Source organism: Hemitrygon akajei, chromosome 11 (assembly GCF_048418815.1).
Source record: "Hemitrygon akajei chromosome 11, sHemAka1.3, whole genome shotgun sequence".
Classification (NCBI taxonomy): Eukaryota; Metazoa; Chordata; class Chondrichthyes; order Myliobatiformes; family Dasyatidae; genus Hemitrygon; species Hemitrygon akajei.
In genome coordinates, this window is record NC_133134.1 from 5,405,251 (window position 1) to 5,429,013 (window position 23,763).

The window sequence follows — 23,763 nt, forward strand, 5'->3', positions numbered from 1 at the left end:
TTTATCACGTGTACATCGATACACACAGTGAACGGTGTCGCTTGTGTTTACAACCAACACAAGCTAATGATGCGCTGGACGCAGCCCGCAAGTGTCACCACACATTCCGTCTCCAAAATACCACGCCCACGATGTTCAGCAGAACAACACAGAACACAGCAGCAAGACAAGCCCTGTACTGCCCTCCCTCCAACCCACACACACATACACGGACAGGTCCCCAGGCTTCGGTCATCGACTTTGACTTCCAGCTCTCTGTTGTCCAAATCTCCCTGTTGCTGGCACTACTCCAGCAAATGGATTTAACTCTGGTTAGTGTTGACTTTCAAGACTGAAGATTATTTATTGTCATTCTTCAATACACAAGTGTTAATGAGAACAGTATCATTGTTACTCCAGATCCGATGCAGCATAAAAAACACAAGAAGCATAAAGAACATAATTTTAAAAAACAATAAATTAAATATGATAACAATTCTATCAAATGCAATGTACAAGTAACTGTTAAATACATAGGCTGATAGTACATACATAAAGTGATGTTGATGTGGTGGTACAAAGTAAATTTATTATCAAAGTACAGATATGTGACCATATATAAGCCTGAGATTTGTTTTCTTGTGGCCACACTCAATAAATCCACAATAGAATAATAACCATAATAGAATCAGTGAAAGACCACACCAAGTAGGCATTCAACCAGTTTGTGCAAAAGACAACAAACTGTGCAAATACAAAAAGAAAGAAATAATAAATAAGTAAATAAGCAATAAATATTGGAAACGATGATGGTTGGGGTGTGGAGGTGTTGATCAGCCTTACTGCTTGGGGAAGGGTACTGTTTTTGGGTCTGGTGGTCCTGGCATGGATGCTACGTAGCCTCCTTTGTAAAGGGAGAGGGACAAACAGTCCATGGGCAGGGTGATGTTACTGGAGATTGCAGGTACCGACCTCTCATTTGTCACATCTCCCATCGTAGAAGGTGATTTACAGCTCACCAACGCTCAGACCCATGCCAGTCTCCCTCTGATTACCCATGCCAGTCTCCCTCTGATTACCCATGCCAGTCTGCCTCTGATTACCCATGCCAATCTGCCTCTGATTACCCATGCCAGTCTGCCTCTGATTACCCATGCCAGTCTGCCTCTGATTACCCATGCCAATCTGCCTCTGATTACCCATGCCAGTCTGCCTCTGATTACCCATGCCAGTCTGCCTCTGATTACCCATGCCAGTCTCCCTCTGATTACCCATGCCAGTCTCCCTCTGATTACCCATGCCAGTCTGCCTCTGATTACCCATGCCAGTCTGCCTCTGATTACCCATGCCAGTCTCCCTCTGATTACCCATGCCAATCTGCCTCTGATTACCCATGCCAGTCTGCCTCTGATTACCCATGCCAGTCTGCCTCTGATTACCCATGCCAGTCTCCCTCTGATTACCCATGCCAGTCTCCCTCTGATTACCCATGCCAGTCTGCCTCTGATTACCCATGCCAGTCTCCCTCTGATTACCCATGCCAGTCTCCCTCTGATTACCCATGCCAGTCTCCCTCTGATTACCCATGCCAGTCTCCCTCTGATTACCCATGCCAGTCTGCCTCTGATTACTCTGTTAGATGTCTGTTAAGTCTCTCAGCCCTTTGCACAACAGGGATAACTTACAGTGACCACCCAGCACCTGTTTGGGACGTGGGAGGAACCCAGTGCACTCAGCAGGAACCTGTTCTGTTGTAAGCAGAGCACGCAAACTCCTCACTGGGTGGCACAAGAGCATAGCAGAGCTTTACATGTGATCGGGGTTCAATTCCTGCTGCTGTGACTGTGTGGGTTCCCCCCCCCCCCCCCGGTTCAGAACCAGAATCAGGTTTAATATTGCTGGCTTATGTCGTGAAATTTGTTATTTTTGTGGCAACAGCACATTGCAATACGTAATAATAGAAAAGTATATATACTTATTATAGTTAAATAAGTACTGTAAAAAAAGTAGTGAGGTAGTGTTCATGGATTCATTGTCCATTCAGAAATCGGATGACAGAGGGGAAGAAGCTGTTTCTGAAACGTTGAGTGTGTGTACCCTTCCTGATGGTAGCAGTCAGAAGAGGACGTGCCCTGGGTGATGGGGCTCCTTAATGATGTACACTGCCTATCTGAGGCATCACTCCATGGAGATATCCCGCATTCTGTGGATCCAGCGTGTACAGTTTAGGGTTAGTGAGTTGTTGGTACTGAAGCACAGTGAAGCTTGCTCCCAGCTCATCCTCGGACTGTGGTGTTGATACAAACAGTGCATTTCGCTGCGTGTGTGATAAATGAAGCTAACCTTTACATCTTTAATACACCAGAAATCAGGATTGAACCTGGTCGGCATCTCCTCCTGCTGTGGAGTAGGTTTCCCAGACAGGAATACTCGTTGTGGATTCACCTTGAGAGAGCCAGCATGCAGGAATTAATTTGTGATCCAGTGGCAATTGCTGACATTTCCTACGTGTCCCCTTTTCCAGGGATTTTCTTCGGCAGGCGTTCCAGCCGTTCCCAGACGCGGACGGCCAGCCAGCTGGGCGTGAAAGAGCGAGTGCTGGGGAACATGCAGAAATTTAGGAGGAAGGAGCCCGAGCGGCTGCGGCACGCTACTGATGAGGATACACGTTCGACTCCAGCTCTTCAAGAGGATGGGAAGAGGGAGGCCGCCGGCTCGCACAATCCACACCAGGGCAGTGGCGGAGAGCAACATCATCTGCCCTCGGTATCCCTCCCTGTAAAGTTCACTTGTAAGGAGAACAATTCCTTTCTCAGTTCTTTTTTTCTGTATTCAGTAACTTTTGTGGGGCATCTGGATGTTGTGTCTGGGTTATTGTGAAAGGGTTAACACAGGAGGAGTGTTTGACGGCTCTGCGCCTTTATTCACTGGAGTTTAGAAGAATGAGGGGGATCTCATTGAAACACATGAAATATTGAAAGACCTAGAAAGAGTGGACATGCAGAGGATGTTTCCAACTGTGCAAGAGTTTAGGGTCAGAGGGCACAGCCTCAGAACAGAAGGGTGTCCCTTTAGAGCAGATGAGGAAGAATCTCTCTAGTCAGAGGGAGGTGAAACTGAAATTGATTGCCATGGATGGCTGTGGAGACCAAGTCATTGGATATATTTAAAGCAGAGATTGTGAGGTTCTTGATTAGTCAGGGTATTAAAAGTTATGGGGAGAAGGCAGGAGAATGCTGTTGAGAGAGATAATAAATCACCATACTTCCAGATTGTTCAATGTCATTTCCAGTACACAAATGTAAAGGGGAATGAAATAATTGTTACTCTAGATCTGATGCAGCACAAAAAAACACAGTAAGATAAAGAGCACAATAATAAAATATAAGTACATAAGCTGGCTGATATACAGAGATTGATTTTATGTCCATAAGGTGAAGCTTGGTTCAGGAGTGTCTGTACATGAGGTGACTGACAGGAAATGATAAAGTGGTGGTGGTTGGGGTGTGAAGGGGTGGGTTAGTGGGTGGGGGTGTTGATCAGCCTTGCTGCTTGGGGAAGGTCACTGTTTTTGAGTCTGGTGGTCCTACCGTGGATGCTACGTAGCCTCCACCCTGTGTCTATGAACACAACGGGTGGCATTTTTCTTGATGTTCCTGGCCCTTTTCCAGCAACTTAAAATATAAAACATGGAGAGCAGACTCAATTGGCCAAATGGCCTAATTTTGCTCTGTCTTATGATCTAAGCCCAGAGTGTATGAGTTACTTCAAAAATAACCAGATCTTTAATTATTCTATTGTATTGTATTTAGAAACTCTCAGTTTTTGTGTTTGTAATGTGTCAATTCTTCCAAAACCTCTGCAGCCGGTGAATTGCAACAGCACACAGCCAGTGACGTGTCCTCGCCACGGGAGCTCCAACAGGAAATACGAGCAGCTGCTGTCTACACGCTGGAAGACAACGGGCTCTTCTTCTGCCTGATCTGTCAGAAAGATCTCTCCAACATGAACTCTGTCCGGCGCACGCAGCATATCAACAGGTGAGGCTGAAGCAGACTTTTCAAAAGCTTTTGGAATTGGTTTGTTATTATCTTGTATACCAAGAAATGGTGAACAGTTTGCCTCGCGTACCGTTCACACGGTTGGTGTGTTACACTGTACATTGTGTAACGTTCACACGGTTGGTGTGTTACACTGTACATTGTGTAACGTTCACACGGTTGGTGTGTTACACTGTACATTGTGTAACGTTCACACGGTTGGTGTGTTACACTGTACATTGTGTAACGTTCACACGGTTGGTGTGTTACACTGTACATTGTGTAACGTTCACACGGTTGGTGTGTTACACTGTACATTGTGTAACGTTCACACGGTTGGTGTGTTACACTGTACATTGTGTAACGTTCACACGGTTGGTGTGTTACACTGTACATTGTGTAACGTTCACACGGTTGGTGTGTTACACTGTACATTGTGTAACGTTCACACGGTTGGTGTGTTACACTGTACATTGTGTAACGTTCACACGGTTGGTGTGTTACACTGTACATTGTGTAACGTTCACACGGTCGGTGTGTTACACTGTACATTGCGTAACGTTCACACGGTCGGTGTGTTACACTGTACATTGCGTAACGTTCACACGGTTGGTGTGTTACACTGCACGCCGTGCATCGTTCACACGGTTGGTGTGTTACACTGCACGCCGTGCACCGTTCACACGGTTGGTGTGTTACACTGTACATCGCGTAACGTTCACACGGTTGGTGTGTTACACTGCACGCCGTGCACCGTTCACACTGTGTTACACTGTACATTGTGTAACGTTCACACGGTTGGTGTGTTACACTGCACGCCGTGCACCGTTCACACTGTGTTACACTGTACATTGTGTAACGTTCACACGGTTGGTGTGTTACACTGCACGCCGTGCACCGTTCACACGGTTGGTGTGTTACACTGTACATCGCGTAACGTTCACACGGTTGGTGTGTTACACTGCACGCCGTGCACCGTTCACACTGTGTTACACTGTACATTGTGTAACGTTCACACGGTCGGTGTGTTACACTGCACGCCGTGCACCGTTCACACTGCGTTACACTGTACATCGCGTAACGTTCTCACTGCGTTACACTGTACATCGCATACCGTTCACACTGTGTTACACTGTACATCGCATACCGTTCACACTGTGTTACACTGTACATCGCGTACCGTTCACACTGTGTTACACTGTACATCGCGTACCGTTCACACTGTTACACTGTACATCGCGTAACGTTCTCACTGCGATACACTGTACATCGCGTACCGTTCACACTGTTACACTGTACATCGCGTACCGTTCACACTGTTACACTGTACATCGCGTAACGTTCTCACTGCGATACACTGTACATCGCATACCGTTCACACTGTGTTACACTGTACATCGCATACCGTTCACACTGTGTTACACTGCACATCGCATACCGTTCACACTGTGTTACACTGTACATCGCGTACCGTTCACACTGTTACACTGTACATCGCATACCGTTCACACTGTGTTACACTGTACATCGCGTACCGTTCACACTGCGTTACACTGTACATCGCGTACCGTTCACACTGTGTTACACTGTACATCGCATACCGTTCTCACTGCGTTACACTGTACATCGCATACCGTTCACACTGCGATACACTGTACATCACATACCGTTCACACTGCGTTACACTGTACATCGCATACCGTTCACACTGCGATACACTGTACATCGCATACCGTTCACACTGTGTTACACTGTACATCGCATACCGTTCACACTGCGATACACTGTACATCGCATACCGTTCACACTGCGATACACTGTACATCGCATACCGTTCACACTGCGATACACTGTACATCGCATACCGTTCACACTGCGATACACTGTACATCGCATACCGTTCACACTGCGTTACACTGTACATCGCATACCGTTCACACTGTGTTACACTGTACATCGCATACCGTTCACACTGTGTTACACTGCACCTCGCGTACCGTTCACACTGTGTTACACTGTACATCGCGTACCGTTCACACTGTGTTACACTGTACATCGCATACCGTTCACACTGTGTTACACTGTACATCGCGTACCGTTCACACTGTGTTACACTGCACCTCGCGTACCGTTCACACTGTGTTACACTGTACATCGCGTACCGTTCACACTGTGTTACACTGCACCTCGCGTACCGTTCACACTGTGTTACACTGTACATCGCATACCGTTCACACTGTGTTACACTGTACATCGCATACCGTTCACACTGTGTTACAATGCACATCGCATACCGTTCACACTGCGTTACACTGTACATCGCATACCGTTCACACTGTTACACTGTACATCGCATACCGTTCACACTGCGTTACACTGTACATCGCATACCGTTCACACTGCGTTACACTGTACATCGCATACCGTTCACACTGTGTTACACTGTACATCGCATACCGTTCACACTGTGTTACACTGCACATCGCATACCGTTCACACTGTGTTACACTGCACATCGCGTACCGTTCACACTGTGTTACACTGTACATCGCGTACCGTTCACACTGTTACACTGTACATCGCGTACCGTTCACACTGTGTTACACTGTACATCGCGTACCGTTCTCACTGCGTGACACTGCACATCGCGTACCGTTCACACTGTGTTACACTGCACATCGCGTACCGTTCTCACTGCGTGACACTGCACATCGCGTACCGTTCACACTGCGTTACACTGCACATCGCGTACCGTTCACACTGTTACACTGTACATCGCGTACCGTTCACACTGCGATACACTGCACATCGCGTACCGTTCACACTGTGTTACACTGCACATCGCGTACCGTTCACACTGTTACACTGCACATCGCGTACCGTTCTCACTGCGTGACACTGCACATCGCGTACCGTTCACACTGTGTTACACTGCACATCGCGTACCGTTCTCACTGCGTGACACTGCACATCGCGTACCGTTCACACTGTGTTACACTGCACATCGCGTACCGTTCTCACTGCGTGACACTGCACATCGCGTACCGTTCACACTGTGTTACACTGCACATCGCGTACCGTTCTCACTGCGTGACACTGCACATCGCGTACCGTTCACACTGTGTTACACTGCACATCGCGTACCGTTCTCACTGCGTGACACTGCACATCGCGTACCGTTCACACTGTGTTACACTGCACATCGCGTACCGTTCTCACTGCGTGACACTGCACATCGCGTACCGTTCACACTGTGTTACACTGCACATCGCGTACCGTTCTCACTGCGTGACACTGCACATCGCGTACCGTTCACACTGTGTTACACTGCACATCGCGTACCGTTCTCACTGCGTGACACTGCACATCGCGTACCGTTCACACTGCGTTACACTGCACATCGCGTACCGTTCTCACTGCGTGACACTGCACATCGCGTACCGTTCACACTGCGTTACACTGCACATCGCGTACCGTTCTCACTGCGTGACACTGCACATCGCGTACCGTTCACACTGCGTTACACTGCACATCGCGTACCGTTCACACTGCGATACACTGCACATCGCGTACCGTTCACACTGCGTTACACTGCACATCGCGTACCGTTCACACTGCGATACACTGCACATCGCGTACCGTTCACACTGCGTTACACTGCACCTCGCGTACCGTTCACACTGCGTTACACTGCACCTCGCGTACCGTTCACACTGCGTTACACTGCACCTCGCGTACCGTTCACACTGCGTTACACTGCACCTCGCGTACCGTTCACACTGCGTTACACTGCACCTCGCGTACCGTTCACACTGCGTTACACTGCACCTCGCGTACCGTTCACACTGCGTTACACTGCACATCGCGTACCGTTCACACTGCGTTACACTGCACATCGCGTACCGTTCACACTGCGTTACACTGCACATCGCGTACCGTTCACACTGCGTTACACTGCACATCGCGTACCGTTCACACTGCGTTACACTGCACATCGCGTACCGTTCACACTGCGTTACACTGCACATCGCGTACCGTTCACACTGCGTTACACTGCACATCGCGTACCGTTCACACTGCGTTACACTGCACATCGCGTACCGTTCACACTGCGTTACACTGCACATCGCGTACCGTTCACACTGCGTTACACTGCACATCGCGTACCGTTCACACTGCGTTACACTGCACATCGCGTACCGTTCACACTGCGTTACACTGCACATCGCGTACCGTTCACACTGCGTTACACTGCACATCGCGTACCGTTCACACTGCGTTACACTGCACATCGCGTACCGTTCACACTGCGTTACACTGCACATCGCGTACCGTTCACACTGCGTTACACTGCACATCGCGTACCGTTCACACTGCGTTACACTGCACATCGCGTACCGTTCACACTGCGTTACACTGTACATCGCGTACCGTTCACACTGCGTTACACTGTACATCGCGTACCGTTCACACTGCGTTACACTGTACATCGCGTACCGTTCACACTGTTACACTGTACATCGCGTACCGTTCACACTGCGATACACTGTACATCGTGTACCGTTCTCACTGTGTCACACTGTACATCGCGTACCGTTCACACTGCGATACACTGTACATCGCGTACCGTTCTCACTGTGTCACACTGTACATCGCGTACCGTTCTCACTGCGTGACACTGCACATCGCGTACCGTTCACACTGTGTTACACTGCACATCGCGTACCGTTCACACTGTGTTACACTGCACATCGCGTACCGTTCTCACTGCGTGACACTGCACATCGCGTACCGTTCTCACTGCGTGACACTGCACATCGCGTACCGTTCACACTGTGTTACACTGCACATCGCGTACCGTTCACACTGTGTTACACTGCACATCGCGTACTGTTCTCACTGCGTGACACTGCACATCGCGTACCGTTCACACTGCGTTACACTGCACATCGCGTACCGTTCACACTGCGTGACACTGCACATCGCGTACCGTTCACACTGCGTGACACTGCACATCGCGTACCGTTCACACTGCGATACACTGCACATCGCGTACCGTTCACACTGCGATACACTGTACATCGCGTACCGTTCACACTGTGTTACACTGTACATCGCGTACCGTTCACACTGTGTTACACTGCACCTTGCGTACCGTTCACACTGTGTTACACTGTACATCGCATACCGTTCACACTGTGTTACACTGCACCTCGCGTACCGTTCACACTGTGTTACACTGTACATCGCGTACCGTTCACACTGCGTTACACTGTACATCGCATACCGTTCACACTGCGTTACACTGTACATCGCATACCGTTCACACTGCGTTACACTGTACATCGCATACCGTTCACACTGCGTTACACTGTACATCGCATACCGTTCACACTGTGTTACACTGTACATCGCATACCGTTCACACTGTGTTACACTGCACATCGCATACCGTTCACACTGTGTTACACTGCACATCGCATACCGTTCACACTGTGTTACACTGTACATCGCGTACCGTTCACACTGTTACACTGTACATCGCGTACCGTTCACACTGTGTTACACTGTACATCGCGTACCGTTCTCACTGCGTGACACTGCACATCGCGTACCGTTCACACTGTGTTACACTGCACATCGCGTACCGTTCTCACTGCGTGACACTGCACATCGCGTACCGTTCACACTGCGTTACACTGCACATCGCGTACCGTTCACACTGTTACACTGTACATCGCGTACCGTTCACACTGCGATACACTGCACATCGCGTACCGTTCACACTGTGTTACACTGCACATCGCGTACCGTTCACACTGTTACACTGCACATCGCGTACCGTTCTCACTGCGTGACACTGCACATCGCGTACCGTTCACACTGTGTTACACTGCACATCGCGTACCGTTCTCACTGCGTGACACTGCACATCGCGTACCGTTCACACTGTGTTACACTGCACATCGCGTACCGTTCTCACTGCGTGACACTGCACATCGCGTACCGTTCACACTGTGTTACACTGCACATCGCGTACCGTTCTCACTGCGTGACACTGCACATCGCGTACCGTTCACACTGTGTTACACTGCACATCGCGTACCGTTCTCACTGCGTGACACTGCACATCGCGTACCGTTCACACTGTGTTACACTGCACATCGCGTACCGTTCTCACTGCGTGACACTGCACATCGCGTACCGTTCACACTGTGTTACACTGCACATCGCGTACCGTTCTCACTGCGTGACACTGCACATCGCGTACCGTTCACACTGTGTTACACTGCACATCGCGTACCGTTCTCACTGCGTGACACTGCACATCGCGTACCGTTCACACTGCGTTACACTGCACATCGCGTACCGTTCTCACTGCGTGACACTGCACATCGCGTACCGTTCACACTGCGTTACACTGCACATCGCGTACCGTTCACACTGCGATACACTGTACATCGCGTACCGTTCACACTGCGTTACACTGCACATCGCGTACCGTTCACACTGCGATACACTGCACATCGCGTACCGTTCACACTGCGTTACACTGCACCTCGCGTACCGTTCACACTGCGTTACACTGCACCTCGCGTACCGTTCACACTGCGTTACACTGCACCTCGCGTACCGTTCACACTGCGTTACACTGCACCTCGCGTACCGTTCACACTGCGTTACACTGCACCTCGCGTACCGTTCACACTGCGTTACACTGCACCTCGCGTACCGTTCACACTGCGTTACACTGCACCTCGCGTACCGTTCACACTGCGTTACACTGCACCTCGCGTACCGTTCACACTGCGTTACACTGCACCTCGCGTACCGTTCACACTGCGTTACACTGCACCTCGCGTACCGTTCACACTGCGTTACACTGCACCTCGCGTACCGTTCACACTGCGTTACACTGCACCTCGCGTACCGTTCACACTGCGTTACACTGCACCTCGCGTACCGTTCACACTGCGTTACACTGCACATCGCGTACCGTTCACACTGCGTTACACTGCACATCGCGTACCGTTCACACTGCGTTACACTGCACATCGCGTACCGTTCACACTGCGTTACACTGCACATCGCGTACCGTTCACACTGCGTTACACTGCACATCGCGTACCGTTCACACTGCGTTACACTGCACATCGCGTACCGTTCACACTGCGTTACACTGCACATCGCGTACCGTTCACACTGCGTTACACTGCACATTGCGTACCGTTCACACTGCGTTACACTGTACATCGCGTACCGTTCACACTGCGTTACACTGTACATCGCGTACCGTTCACACTGCGTTACACTGTACATCGCGTACCGTTCACACTGTTACACTGTACATCGCGTACCGTTCACACTGCGATACACTGTACATCGCGTACCGTTCTCACTGTGTCACACTGTACATCGCGTACCGTTCACACTGCGATACACTGTACATCGCGTACCGTTCTCACTGTGTCACACTGTACATCGCGTACCGTTCACACTGTTACACTGTACATCGCGTACCGTTCACACTGCGATACACTGTACATCGCGTACCGTTCTCACTGTGTCACACTGTACATCGCGTACCGTTCACACTGCGATACACTGTACATCGCGTACCGTTCTCACTGTGTCACACTGTACATCGCGTACCGTTCTCACTGCGTGACACTGCACATCGCGTACCGTTCACACTGTGTTACACTGCACATCGCGTACCGTTCTCACTGCGTGACACTGCACATCGCGTACCGTTCACACTGCGTTACACTGCACATCGCGTACCGTTCTCACTGCGTGACACTGCACATCGCGTACCGTTCACACTGTGTTACACTGCACATCGCGTACCGTTCACACTGTGTTACACTGCACATCGCGTACCGTTCTCACTGCGTGACACTGCACATCGCGTACCGTTCACACTGCGTTACACTGCACATCGCGTACCGTTCACACTGTGTTACACTGCACATCGCGTACCGTTCTCACTGCGTGACACTGCACATCGCGTACCGTTCTCACTGCGTGACACTGCACATCGCGTACCGTTCACACTGCGTTACACTGCACATCGCGTACCGTTCACACTGCGTTACACTGCACATCGCGTACCGTTCACACTGCGTTACACTGCACATCGCGTACCGTTCACACTGCGTTACACTGCACATCGCGTACCGTTCTCACTGCGTGACACTGCACATCGCGTACCGTTCACACTGTGTTACACTGCACCTCGCGTACCGTTCACACTGCGTTACACTGCACATCGCGTACCGTTCTCACTGCGTGACACTGCACATCGCGTACCGTTCACACTGCGTTACACTGCACATCGCGTACCGTTCACACTGCGTGACACTGCACATCGCGTACCGTTCACACTGCGATACACTGCACATCGCGTACCGTTCACACTGCGATACACTGCACATCGCGTACCGTTCACACTGCGTGACACTGCACATCGCGTACCGTTCACACTGCGATACACTGTACATCGCGTACCGTTCACACTGCGTTACACTGCACATCGCGTACCGTTCTCACTGCGTGACACTGCACATCGCGTACCGTTCACACTGTGTTACACTGCACCTCGCGTACCGTTCACACTGCGTTACACTGCACATCGCGTACCGTTCTCACTGCGTGACACTGCACATCGCGTACCGTTCACACTGCGTTACACTGCACATCGCGTACCGTTCACACTGCGATACACTGCACATCGCGTACCGTTCACACTGCGTTACACTGCACCTCGCGTACCGTTCACACTGCGTTACACTGCACATCGCGTACCGTTCACACTGCGTTACACTGCACATCGCGTACCGTTCACACTGCGTTACACTGCACATCGCGTACCGTTCACACTGCGTTACACTGCACATCGCGTACCGTTCACACTGCGTTACACTGCACATCGCGTACCGTTCACACTGCGTTACACTGCACATCGCGTACCGTTCACACTGCGTTACACTGCACATCGCGTACCGTTCACACTGCGTTACACTGCACATCGCGTACCGTTCACACTGCGTTACACTGCACATCGCGTACCGTTCACACTGCGTTACACTGCACATCGCGTACCGTTCACACTGCGTTACACTGCACATCGCGTACCGTTCACACTGCGTTACACTGCACATCGCGTACCGTTCACACTGCGTTACACTGCACATCGCGTACCGTTCACACTGCGTTACACTGCACATCGCGTACCGTTCACACTGCGTTACACTGCACATCGCGTACCGTTCACACTGCGTTACACTGCACATCGCGTACCGTTCACACTGCGTTACACTGCACATCGCGTACCGTTCACACTGCGTTACACTGCACATCGCGTACCGTTCACACTGCGTTACACTGCACATCGCGTACCGTTCACACTGCGTTACACTGCACATCGCGTACCGTTCACACTGCGTTACACTGCACATCGCGTACCGTTCACACTGCGTTACACTGCACATCGCGTACCGTTCACACTGCGTTACACTGCACATCGCGTACCGTTCACACTGCGTTACACTGCACATCGCGTACCGTTCACACTGCGTTACACTGCACATCGTGTACCGTTCACACTGCGTTACACTGCACATCGCGTACCGTTCACACTGCGTTACACTGCACATCGCGTACCGTTCACACTGCGTTACACTGCACATCGCGTACCGTTCACACTGCGTTACACTGCACATCGCGTACCGTTCACACTGCGTTACACTGCACATCGCGTACCGTTCACACTGCGTTACACTGCACATCGCGTACCGTTCACACTGCGTTACACTGCACATCGCGTACCGTTCACACTGCGTTACACTGCACATCGCGTACCGTTCACACTGCGTTACACTGCACATCGCGTACCGTTCACACTGCGTTACACTGCACATCGCGTACCGTTCACACTGCGTTACACTGCACATCGCGTACCGTTCACACTGCGTTACACTGCACATCGCGTACCGTTCACACTGCGTTACACTGCACATCGCGTACCGTTCACACTGCGTTACACTGCACATCGCGTACCGTTCACACTGCGTTACACTGCACATCGCGTACCGTTCACTCTGCGTTACACTGCACATCGCGTACCGTTCACTCTGCGATACACTGCACATCGCGTACCGTTCACTCTGCGTTACACTGCACATCGCGTACCGTTCACACTGCGTTACACTGCACATCGCGTACCGTTCACACTGCGTTACACTGTACATCGCGTACCGTTCACACTGCGATACACTGTACATCGCGTACCGTTCACACTGCGATACACTGTACATCGCGTACCGTTCACACTGCGATACACTGTACATCGCGTACCGTTCACACTGCGATACACTGTACATCGCGTACCGTTCACACTGCGATACACTGTACATCGCGTACCGTTCACTCTGCGATACACTGCACATCGCGTACCGTTCACTCTGCGTTACACTGTACATCGCGTACCGTTCACACTGCGTTACACTGCACATCGCGTACCGTTCACACTGCGTTACACTGTACATCGCGTACCGTTCACACTGCGATACACTGTACATCGCGTACCGTTCACACTGCGATACACTGTACATCGCGTACCGTTCACACTGCGATACACTGTACATCGCGTACCGTTCACACTGCGATACACTGTACATCGCGTACCGTTCACACTGCGATACACTGTACATCGCGTACCGTTCACACTGTTACACTGTACATCGCGTACCGTTCACACTGCGATACACTGTACATCGCGTACCGTTCACACTGCGTTACACTGTACATCGCGTAACGTTCACACTGCGTCACACTGTACATCGCGTAACGTTCACACTGCGTCACACTGTACATCGCGTAACGTTCACACTGCGTCACACTGTACATCGCGTAACGTTCACACTGCGTCACACTGTACATCGCGTAACGTTCACACTGCGTCACACTGTACATCGCGTAACGTTCACACTGCGTCACACTGTACATCGCGTAACGTTCACACTGCGTCACACTGTACATCGCGTAACGTTCACACTGCGTCACACTGTACATCGCGTAACGTTCACACTGCGTCACACTGTACATCGCGTAACGTTCACACTGCGTCACACTGTACATCGTGTAACGTTCACACTGCGTCACACTGTACATCGCGTAACGTTCACACTGCGTCACACTGTACATCGCGTACCGTTCACACTGTTACACTGTACATCGCGTACCGTTCACACTGCGTTACACTGTACATCGCGTACCGTTCACACTGCGATACACTGTACATCGCGTTCCGTTCACACTGCGTTACACTGTACATCGCGTACCGTTCACACTGTTACACTGTACATCGCGTACCGTTCTCACTGCGATACACTGTACATCGCGTAACGTTCACACGGTCGGTGTGTTACACTGTACATCGCGTAACGTTCACACGGTCGGTGTGTTACACTGCACGCCGTGCACCGTTCACAGTGTGTTACACTGTACGTCGTGTACCGTTCACACGGGCAGTGCATTACACATTACATTGGGGTAGGATAAGGGAATTTGAATAGATTTATCAAATTTCAAAGTACATACATGCCACTATATACAGTACTACCCTGAGATTTATTTTCCTGCAGGCATTCACAGTAAATACCAGAAACACAATAGAATCAATGAAAAATCAACACAACAGAGACAGACAGACAACCAATGTGCAAAAGACAAAAAACTGTGCAAGTATAAAAATATACAACAAAATAAAAATAAATAAACAAACAATAAATATCAGGAACATGAGATGAAGAGTCCTTGAGAGTGAATCCATAGATTGTGGGAACAGTTCAGTGCTGGGGTGAGTGAAGTTATCCACACTGGTTCAGGAGCCTGACGGTTGAGGGGTAATAACTGTTCCTGAACCTGGTGTGAACCTGGTGGTGTGGGTCCTGAGACTCCTGTACTTTCTTCCAGATGGCAGCAGTGAGAAGAGAGCAAGGCCTGGGTGGTGGGGCCCCTGATAATGGATACTGCTTTCCTGCAACAGCATTACTATTGTCACAGGTACAATAGTGAGAAGCTTCTCTTGCACACTGTTCACACAGATCAGATCATTACACGGAGCATTGAGGCAGGACAAGGTAAAACAACAACAATGCAGAGTAAAGTGTACCAGCCACAGAGAAAGTACAGTGCAGGAGACAGTAAGGTGCAAGATCAAAACCAAGTTCCACTGTGAAGTCAAGAAACCATCTTATCGTACCAGAGAACAATTTAATAGCAGCGATGATGGAAGATGTAAAAAAAGATTAGTTTTATTTGACACGTACATTGAAACTGAAATGCGTTGTTTGTGTCAATGACCAACACAGTGCGAGGGCGTGCTGAGGGCGGCCCACGAGATTCCGGTGGCAGTGTCGCGTGCCCACAAATCGCTTACCCTGACCCGTACACCTTCGGAATGTGAAACACCCAAAGGAAACCCACAGGGTGATGGGGAATGTAGAAATCCCTCACGGACGGCAGCAGCTGCTGTAACTCTGACACTAACCACTACCAAGGGTAAAGGTTCAAGACTGAGCAGCAGCAGAAGGAAGGGGATTGGTTCAGAAGTCTGGTTACAGTCCATGCTGTAGGCTGGACTAAAGCTGGGTTGGATAAATGGATTTAATTACTCTCGGTCTTACTCCCCCTAAGATGGCAGAGTGTTTTGTCACAGCGGCTGCTCCAGGTCCAACAAATTGTGCAAATGTGTGACTTAAACATTATTTTTGTGATTGCTAGAGCCCGTTGGAGATCAGTAATATGTCCAGTTCATTAGTGAGACCGCTGGCAGGGGAGGTGCTTGGTTGTTGCATATATAAGGCCCTCAGGCTGCGGTCTCGCCTGTTACAACCACCCAGGGGATGAGGCACTGGAGACTTTGTGAAAGAAAGGAGAGGTGCAGCGGACGTGCTGGGTTGGAGTCTGGCCCTGCGGTGCTTCTCCCGAGTGTTTGCTCCCTGGAAGACAAGCTGGCTGCTACAGGGCGAGTCAAGCTGGATTGCCTTCGCCTGAGTCTGACCCAGTGTGAGATGAGGAACTGCTACGTACGTGGCTCCAGGACAACATCCCATTCACCATCAATCTTCAGGCCGTGCCACTCAGGGACCTGTACTTACTTTGTGACTGTGTGCTGGATCGTAACTGTGTGGGCCATGTGTGACTGTACTGCGATTTGTGCCTTGCACCCAGAGGAACGATGTTTCATTTAGCTGTATGGCTGAGTGACGATTAAACTTGAGCTTTCTGTCTGTCCTGGCAGGTGTCTGGATGAAGGAGAGCAGAGGGCAGCTGAAGCCACCTCTACAATCGTACCTCCGGTTCCCGAGTGTCCGATCTGTGGGAAGTGTTTTAAAACCTTGAAGGGCCGAGTGAGTCACCTCAAACGCTGTGCGAGTGAAATGGAGGTCCCTCCGCAGCTGCTGCTGCAGGCAGTCCAGAGACAGAACTCACAACCTCCTGAAAGCTCGGCTCCTCACGCCGGGTAAGTGCTGCAGGAAGCCGGGGTGGGTGGGTGAGTGGTTCTCAGCCCTCTGCTCCACTGTGTTTTCGCCACAGTGGCACCGTGAACTTGGTCCCGTCGGTACTGGCTGTCCGTCTCCTGGTCAGATGGGTGACCCGGACACTCAGTACTGACCCCTGCTGGCGCCTCGAACTAAAATTGGAATTGGTTTATTATTGTCACACGTAAATAGATACTTTATTGATCCCAAAGGAGATTAGTGTCACAGTAGCATTACCAATGCACAGCTGTACAAATATTAGACGAGAAGTAAGAAAGAATAAAAAGATAAGTTACCTGAAACAGTCTAACAGGAGGGGGTCATCACTTCCTCAGCTACAGGGTGACTCATTATAGAGCCTGATGGCCGAGGGTAAGAAAGACCTCGTACAGCGCTCTTTGGAGCAGCGCAGTTGTCTTAGTCTATTACTAAAAGTGCTTCTCTGTTCAGTCGAGGTGGCATGCAGAGAGTGAGAAACATTATCCAGAATTGTCTGGATTTTCCGTAGGGTCCTTTGTTCTACCACAGCCTCCAGTGTGTCCAGTTTGACTCCTATAACAGAGCCAGCCTTTCTAATCAGCTTATTGAGCCTGTTGGCATCACCCGTGTTGATGCCATTGCCCCAGCACACCACCGCATAGAAGATTGTAGTGAGGACAACAGACTGGTGGAACATGTGAAGACCATTTACAGAGATACAGTGAAAAGCTTGTCTTTTTTACTGTTCATACGGATCAGATTCCTGAGTGCATTGAGGTGGAACAAGGTAAAACAATAAAAGAAAATGGAATAAGATTCAAGATTCAAAAACTTTATTATCATTCCAACCGTACATCAGCTCTGCAGGGCAGAATGAGACAGCGTTTCCCAGGGGCAAGTGCAATCATAACATAACAAACGCAACAATAAATAGTAAAACACAATAGCCACATGTCAGTTAAAAGTGTCCAAAGCAGAGTCAGGTAGAGCAGCTATTTAGCAGTCTGACTGCCTGTGGGAGGAAGCTGTTTAGTAGCCTTGGGGTTTTAGTTTTGATGCTCCTGTAACGCTTGCCTGATGGCAGAAGAACAAACAGTTTATGGAGAGGGTGTGAGGGGTCTTTAATGATGTACCGTGTCTTCTGGAGGCATCGACTCCAAAAGAGATCTTGGATAGAAGGTAGGGAGACCCCAATAACCTTTGCTCCCCTAACCACCCTCTGCCAGCCTTTTTTGTCGGCAGCACTGCAGCTGGAGTACCAGGTTGTGATGCAAAAGGTCAGCACACTCTCAACCACGCCTCTGTAGAATGTAGTTAAGATGTTAGTGGGGGTGATGCTTGTTTAAGTTTCCTCAGAAAGTGCAATCTCTGCTGGGCCCGCTTCACAATCCCAGTGGTGTTCCTGGACCAGGTGAGATTGTCCGAGATCTGCACCCCAAGGAACTTGATGTTTTCCAGAAAGGCTACCCAGAACATCCAGTGCAGGGTGAAATGGCAGGGTGCTTGGAACCAGAGTGATCGGGGTGAGGATGGGCAGTTGGTATACAGGTCAATGCAGTGTGTAGTGACACTGAGGAACAACAGGCAGATGACAGGGCAACATTGCATTCAGTGGCATGAAGTGTGTACGATGAGGGCAAAACTGCAAGGGGTGAAGAATACAAGACTGAAGGTGTTATATTTGAATATGGTTACAGAATAAGGTAGATACAATTAGAGATTGGCAGGTGTGATCCTGTGGGTGACACTGAATTGTGACTGAAAGAAGACCATAGTTGGGATAACATCCACCTTGCATTGAAAGGACAGGCAGGTAGGCAGAGAGGGTGAGGTGGCTGTATTGGTACAAATTAAATCAAATCCTTAGAAAGGGGTGACAAAGGATGAGAAGATGTAGAGTCCTTGTGGGTAAAAAGACACCGATGGGAGTTGTATACAAACCTCTGAACAGTAGCCAGGATGTGGGATATAAATTTCAATGGGAACTAGAAAAGGCCTATAATAAGGACAACATTATGATAGTCTTGACGGATTTCAATATGCGGGTAAATTGTGAAATGTGTGTTTTAAACATTATTCTTGAGATTGCATATTTAAGTAAGAGGCTGCGGAGGCCAAGACATTGGGTATACTGAAAACCAATGTTGATACATTCTTAATTAGTCAAAGGTTACAGGGACAAGGCAGGAGAATGGGGTTGAGAGGGATAATAAATCAGCCATGATGGAATGGTGGAGAAGACTGGGCCATTTGGCTTAATTCTATTCCTGTGACTTATGGTCTAAAGCACACACCAGTGTTAATGTGGTAACCACCAGGTAACCTGCTTGATTTTTATTGAGGGATTGTTACTGTGCTGTGTTCAGTTTGATTAATATTGGTCCTAGAACCCCAGCGTTAAACTGGACTGTGTTCTTTAATATTAATGCCTCTATAATGGACAGGCTGGACTGAAAATCATCTGACCTGAGAGAACTACACTGAGGTGACAGCTCAGGGTGTCCGTTGTGGGATTTCAACCCACGACCTTCTGCCTCAGACTGTTATGTACTGACACTGACCATTTCCCCTTTTCTCCTTGTCCCCTCTCAGTGCCAGTGTTCAGCCTGGTCGATCAAAGAGGAAAGGTTCATCAAGAGAAAAGCAAGTGACGAAGAGGTGCAGGCAGCAAGTAGACGAGGAAACAATGGTTGCCATGGCCTTATCGGCCTCTCTGTTGGAACAGGAAAGACGGCAAGAGGCAGAACTGACTGCAAGTCTGCAGGCTCAGAACTTCAACCTACCCAAAACAGTGCCTCCTGCTGGTAGGAGTTGATCCATTATTGTTCTTACTTTACGCCCATCTTAGTTCTATTTAAATATCCCGTTTAAATTGTCATTTTTATTGTCATTTTTTTTAAGGCAGGAAAGGTCAAAAGAAGAAAAAGGCTGGCCCTTCATTGCTATTGATGCAGGACCCTGAATTGACCCTTAAACGCGTCCAGGACCGCCTGTCGCTGCTCTTGTCAGAGGAACGAGAGGAATGCCCCACCCCGCCACTACCTGCCAGTACTTTTACCCCGGGCGGGGTCCTGAAACGCGTCTGGCACATGCAGCCAGGGACAGCTGAGCAAGACAGCCTCTGGTGTCGCAGTGCCTTGTCCAGAACTGGCGAAGGGGACACCGTGCTGTTCTACACAAGTGACCTGGTCCCTCCTATAATCCCCTGGAAGCCACAACAGGTGAGAGAGAGGCTGCAAAATTCTGAATTATCACAAATCGTATTAATTTCCTGACTCACAGTCACCACCTTGTTTCAGATTTGTTTATTTATCACATGTACATATATTGAAACACACAGGGAAATGCATCGTTTGTGTTAACAATCAACACAACTGAAATGTGGTGGGGGCAGCCCACATACCTGAAAAGTTTCCAAAGGTTTTCACGGGAGGGCAGAGCTTTAAGGTGAGAAGGATGGTGTAGCGGTTAGCGGAACACTTTACAGAACCGGCAAGTGCCATCGGAATTCGTTTCCTGCTGCTGTCTGTAAGGAGTTTGTACGTTCTCCCCGTGACCACGTGGGTTTCCTCCCACAGTCCAAAGGCACAGGATAGGGATAGTGGGCTGTGGATACGCCACGTTGATGCCGGACCTTGTGGGCAGCCCCCAGCACAGCTCCAGACAGCACTGGTCAGTGTCATCAGTGCATCGATGTAAAGGAGATCAAAATGATTGTTACTCTGGATCCGATGCAGCATGAGAAAACACAATAAGCTCATAAAAACAAACAAACAACTGATTATAAATAGAAAAGCAGGTCTACAGAACACAGTGCGGGACAGGCCCTTCCGGCCCCCTGAGCTGTTCTACCCCCCCCAACCCACCGATCTAACCCCAGCCTAGTCACAGGACAATTTACACTGACCATGAACCTACTAACCAGTACGTCTGTGGACCGTGGGAGGAAACCGGAGCACCCGGAGGAAACCCACACGCACACAGGAAGGAACGTACAGACCCTCACAGACAGCATGGGAACTGAACTCTGAAGCCCAACACCCCAAGCTTTAATAGCATCGTGCTGACCACCACTCTAGCACGATTGCCAAGTATGTACGTTTCACTGTGTTTCAATGTCCATCCGAATCAGGTTTACTATCACCGTGAAGTTTGTTAACTATGCAGCAGCAGTACAACGTAAGACATGATGTATTAAAAAATCTTACTGTAAGCATACGTATATAATAAATAGTGAAATTAAGATAAGTATTACAAAAATAGAAATAACGTAGTGAGGTTTACTGTTCATGGGTTCAATGTTCGTTCAAGAATCGGATGGCAGAGGGGAAGAAGTTGTTCCTGAATCACTGAGTGTGTGCCTTCAGGCTCCTGTCCCTCCTTCCTGATGGTAACAATGAGAAGAGGGCAAGTCCTGGGTGGTGGGGGTCCTTAATGATGGAATGCTGTTTTCTGCTGTACTGCCCCTTGAAGATGTCCTGGCTACTACATGTGAGTAATAAAGCTAATCTTGTACTGTGTTTCATTGAAGGAGAAAGCTCGGGCTCGTGAAGAATCACTGTTACCCTCTGCAGTCTCCACAAAGGCCATTACCAGGCTGGCCTCCCCACACTCCTCAGCAGAGGATAAGTTTGCGGCTGGGAGTGAGCAGGAACGTACCTTCTTCGACCTGATGGACTTAGCAGGCGAGGGTTTGACGCTGACGCAGTGGCAGTCTGAAGTGAACACAGAGGAAGGCAGTGAGGGATCAGGAAGTGAAGGTGCGGTGAAACTTTGTACAGCTAATCAGCATCTCTAAGCTCTGATAATGACAGGACATTTGAGAGAGCAAAGTGATAATTTTTATAAATGAGTTGTTGGAAATGGAGAGGAGTACACACACAAAATGCTAGAGGAACCAAGCAAGTCGGGCAGCATCTATAGAAGTGTAGTAACTTGATGTTTCAGGCCTAGACCCTTCGTCAGGACTGGAAAGGAAGGAGATGAAGACAGAATAAGAAGGTGGGGGGGGGAGGACAACAAACTGGCAGGTTTAGGTGAAGCCAGGTGTATGGGGAGGGGTGAAGTAAGAAGCTGGGAGGTGATAGGTTGAAAAGATAAAGGGTTGTAATTGTTATTGTGTGGCTGCTTGTAGATATGATAAAACTGTATTGCATTCATCATGGAGAGATTAATCCTTAGTCAAAACAAAGTAGCACACAGTCCTGAGGAAGCATCTCGGCCTGAAACGTCAGCAGTTTATTCCCCTCCAGAGACACTGCCTGACTTGCTGAGTCCCTGCAGCATTTTGCGTGTGTTGCTCTGGATTCCAGCATCTGCAGAATCTTGTGCTTATTCTTTTGGAGTCTAATCTGAAATCCTCTTGACTTTCTCTGAACCAGGCAGTATTAGTTAACTTTACCAAATAGTTTGAAACTGTTCAGATGAGTTCCTGGTGAGTACTGTTGTGTGTTTCGTTGGGGAGACTGATCAGTGTACACACAGTGGCCACTTCATTAGGTACAGGAGCCACTTAGTAAAGTGGCCACTGTGCACTTCTGCTGCTGTCGTCCATCCGCTTCAAGGTTCAACATGTTGTGCATTCAGAGATGCTCTTCTGCACAGCACTGTTGTAACGTGTGGTTATTTGATTTATTGTCACCTTCCTGTCAGCTTGAACCAGCCTGGCCATTCTCCTCTGACCTCTCTCGTTAACAAGATATTTTCACCCACAGAACTGCCGCTCACTGGATGCTTTTTTTTGTTTTTCATACCATTCTCTGTAAACTCTAGAGTGTGTGCAAAATTCCCAGCAGATCAGCAGTTTCTGAGATGCACAAACCACATCGTCTGGCACCAACAATCATTCCACAGTCAAAGTCACTTGGATCACGTTCTTCCCCATCCTGATGTTTGGTCTGAACAGCAACTGAACTCCTTGACCATGTCTGCATGCTTCTATGTATCGAGTTGTTGCAACACGATTGGCTGATTAGATATTTGCACTAATGAGCAGGTGTACAGGTGTAGCTATTAAAGCGCCCACTGAGTGTATGTTGAATGTTATGGTAGTTAATTCCAGCTCATTATAAATAAAAACCTGTGTTTTAGCTGTAAATATTATTTTACCCTTTAGGAAACAATTGTCCAATTGTGCCGAGTGGATTTGTCCCAGCCCAGAGCGAGGGAGGATGTGCAAATAGCCTGCAGAGTGGAGTAAGCACATCTGTTTGATT

At 49.3% G+C, this 23,763-nt stretch overlaps 1 protein-coding gene across 1 annotated transcript in view; it reads left to right on the top strand.

The window, feature by feature from the left end:
- The window catches only part of slx4 (SLX4 structure-specific endonuclease subunit homolog (S. cerevisiae)), a 43,839-nt gene that overhangs the window by 2,509 nt on the left and 17,567 nt on the right, over positions 1–23,763 (top strand). The window contains exons 3-9 of the mRNA XM_073060106.1: positions 2,504–2,770; positions 3,845–4,019; positions 17,329–17,550; positions 20,141–20,352; positions 20,450–20,769; positions 22,080–22,308; positions 23,664–23,743. Coding sequence (XP_072916207.1) covers positions 2,504–2,770; positions 3,845–4,019; positions 17,329–17,550; positions 20,141–20,352; positions 20,450–20,769; positions 22,080–22,308; positions 23,664–23,743 — 1,505 coding nt within the window. The remainder of the gene's footprint in view (positions 1–2,503; positions 2,771–3,844; positions 4,020–17,328; positions 17,551–20,140; positions 20,353–20,449; positions 20,770–22,079; positions 22,309–23,663; positions 23,744–23,763) is intronic.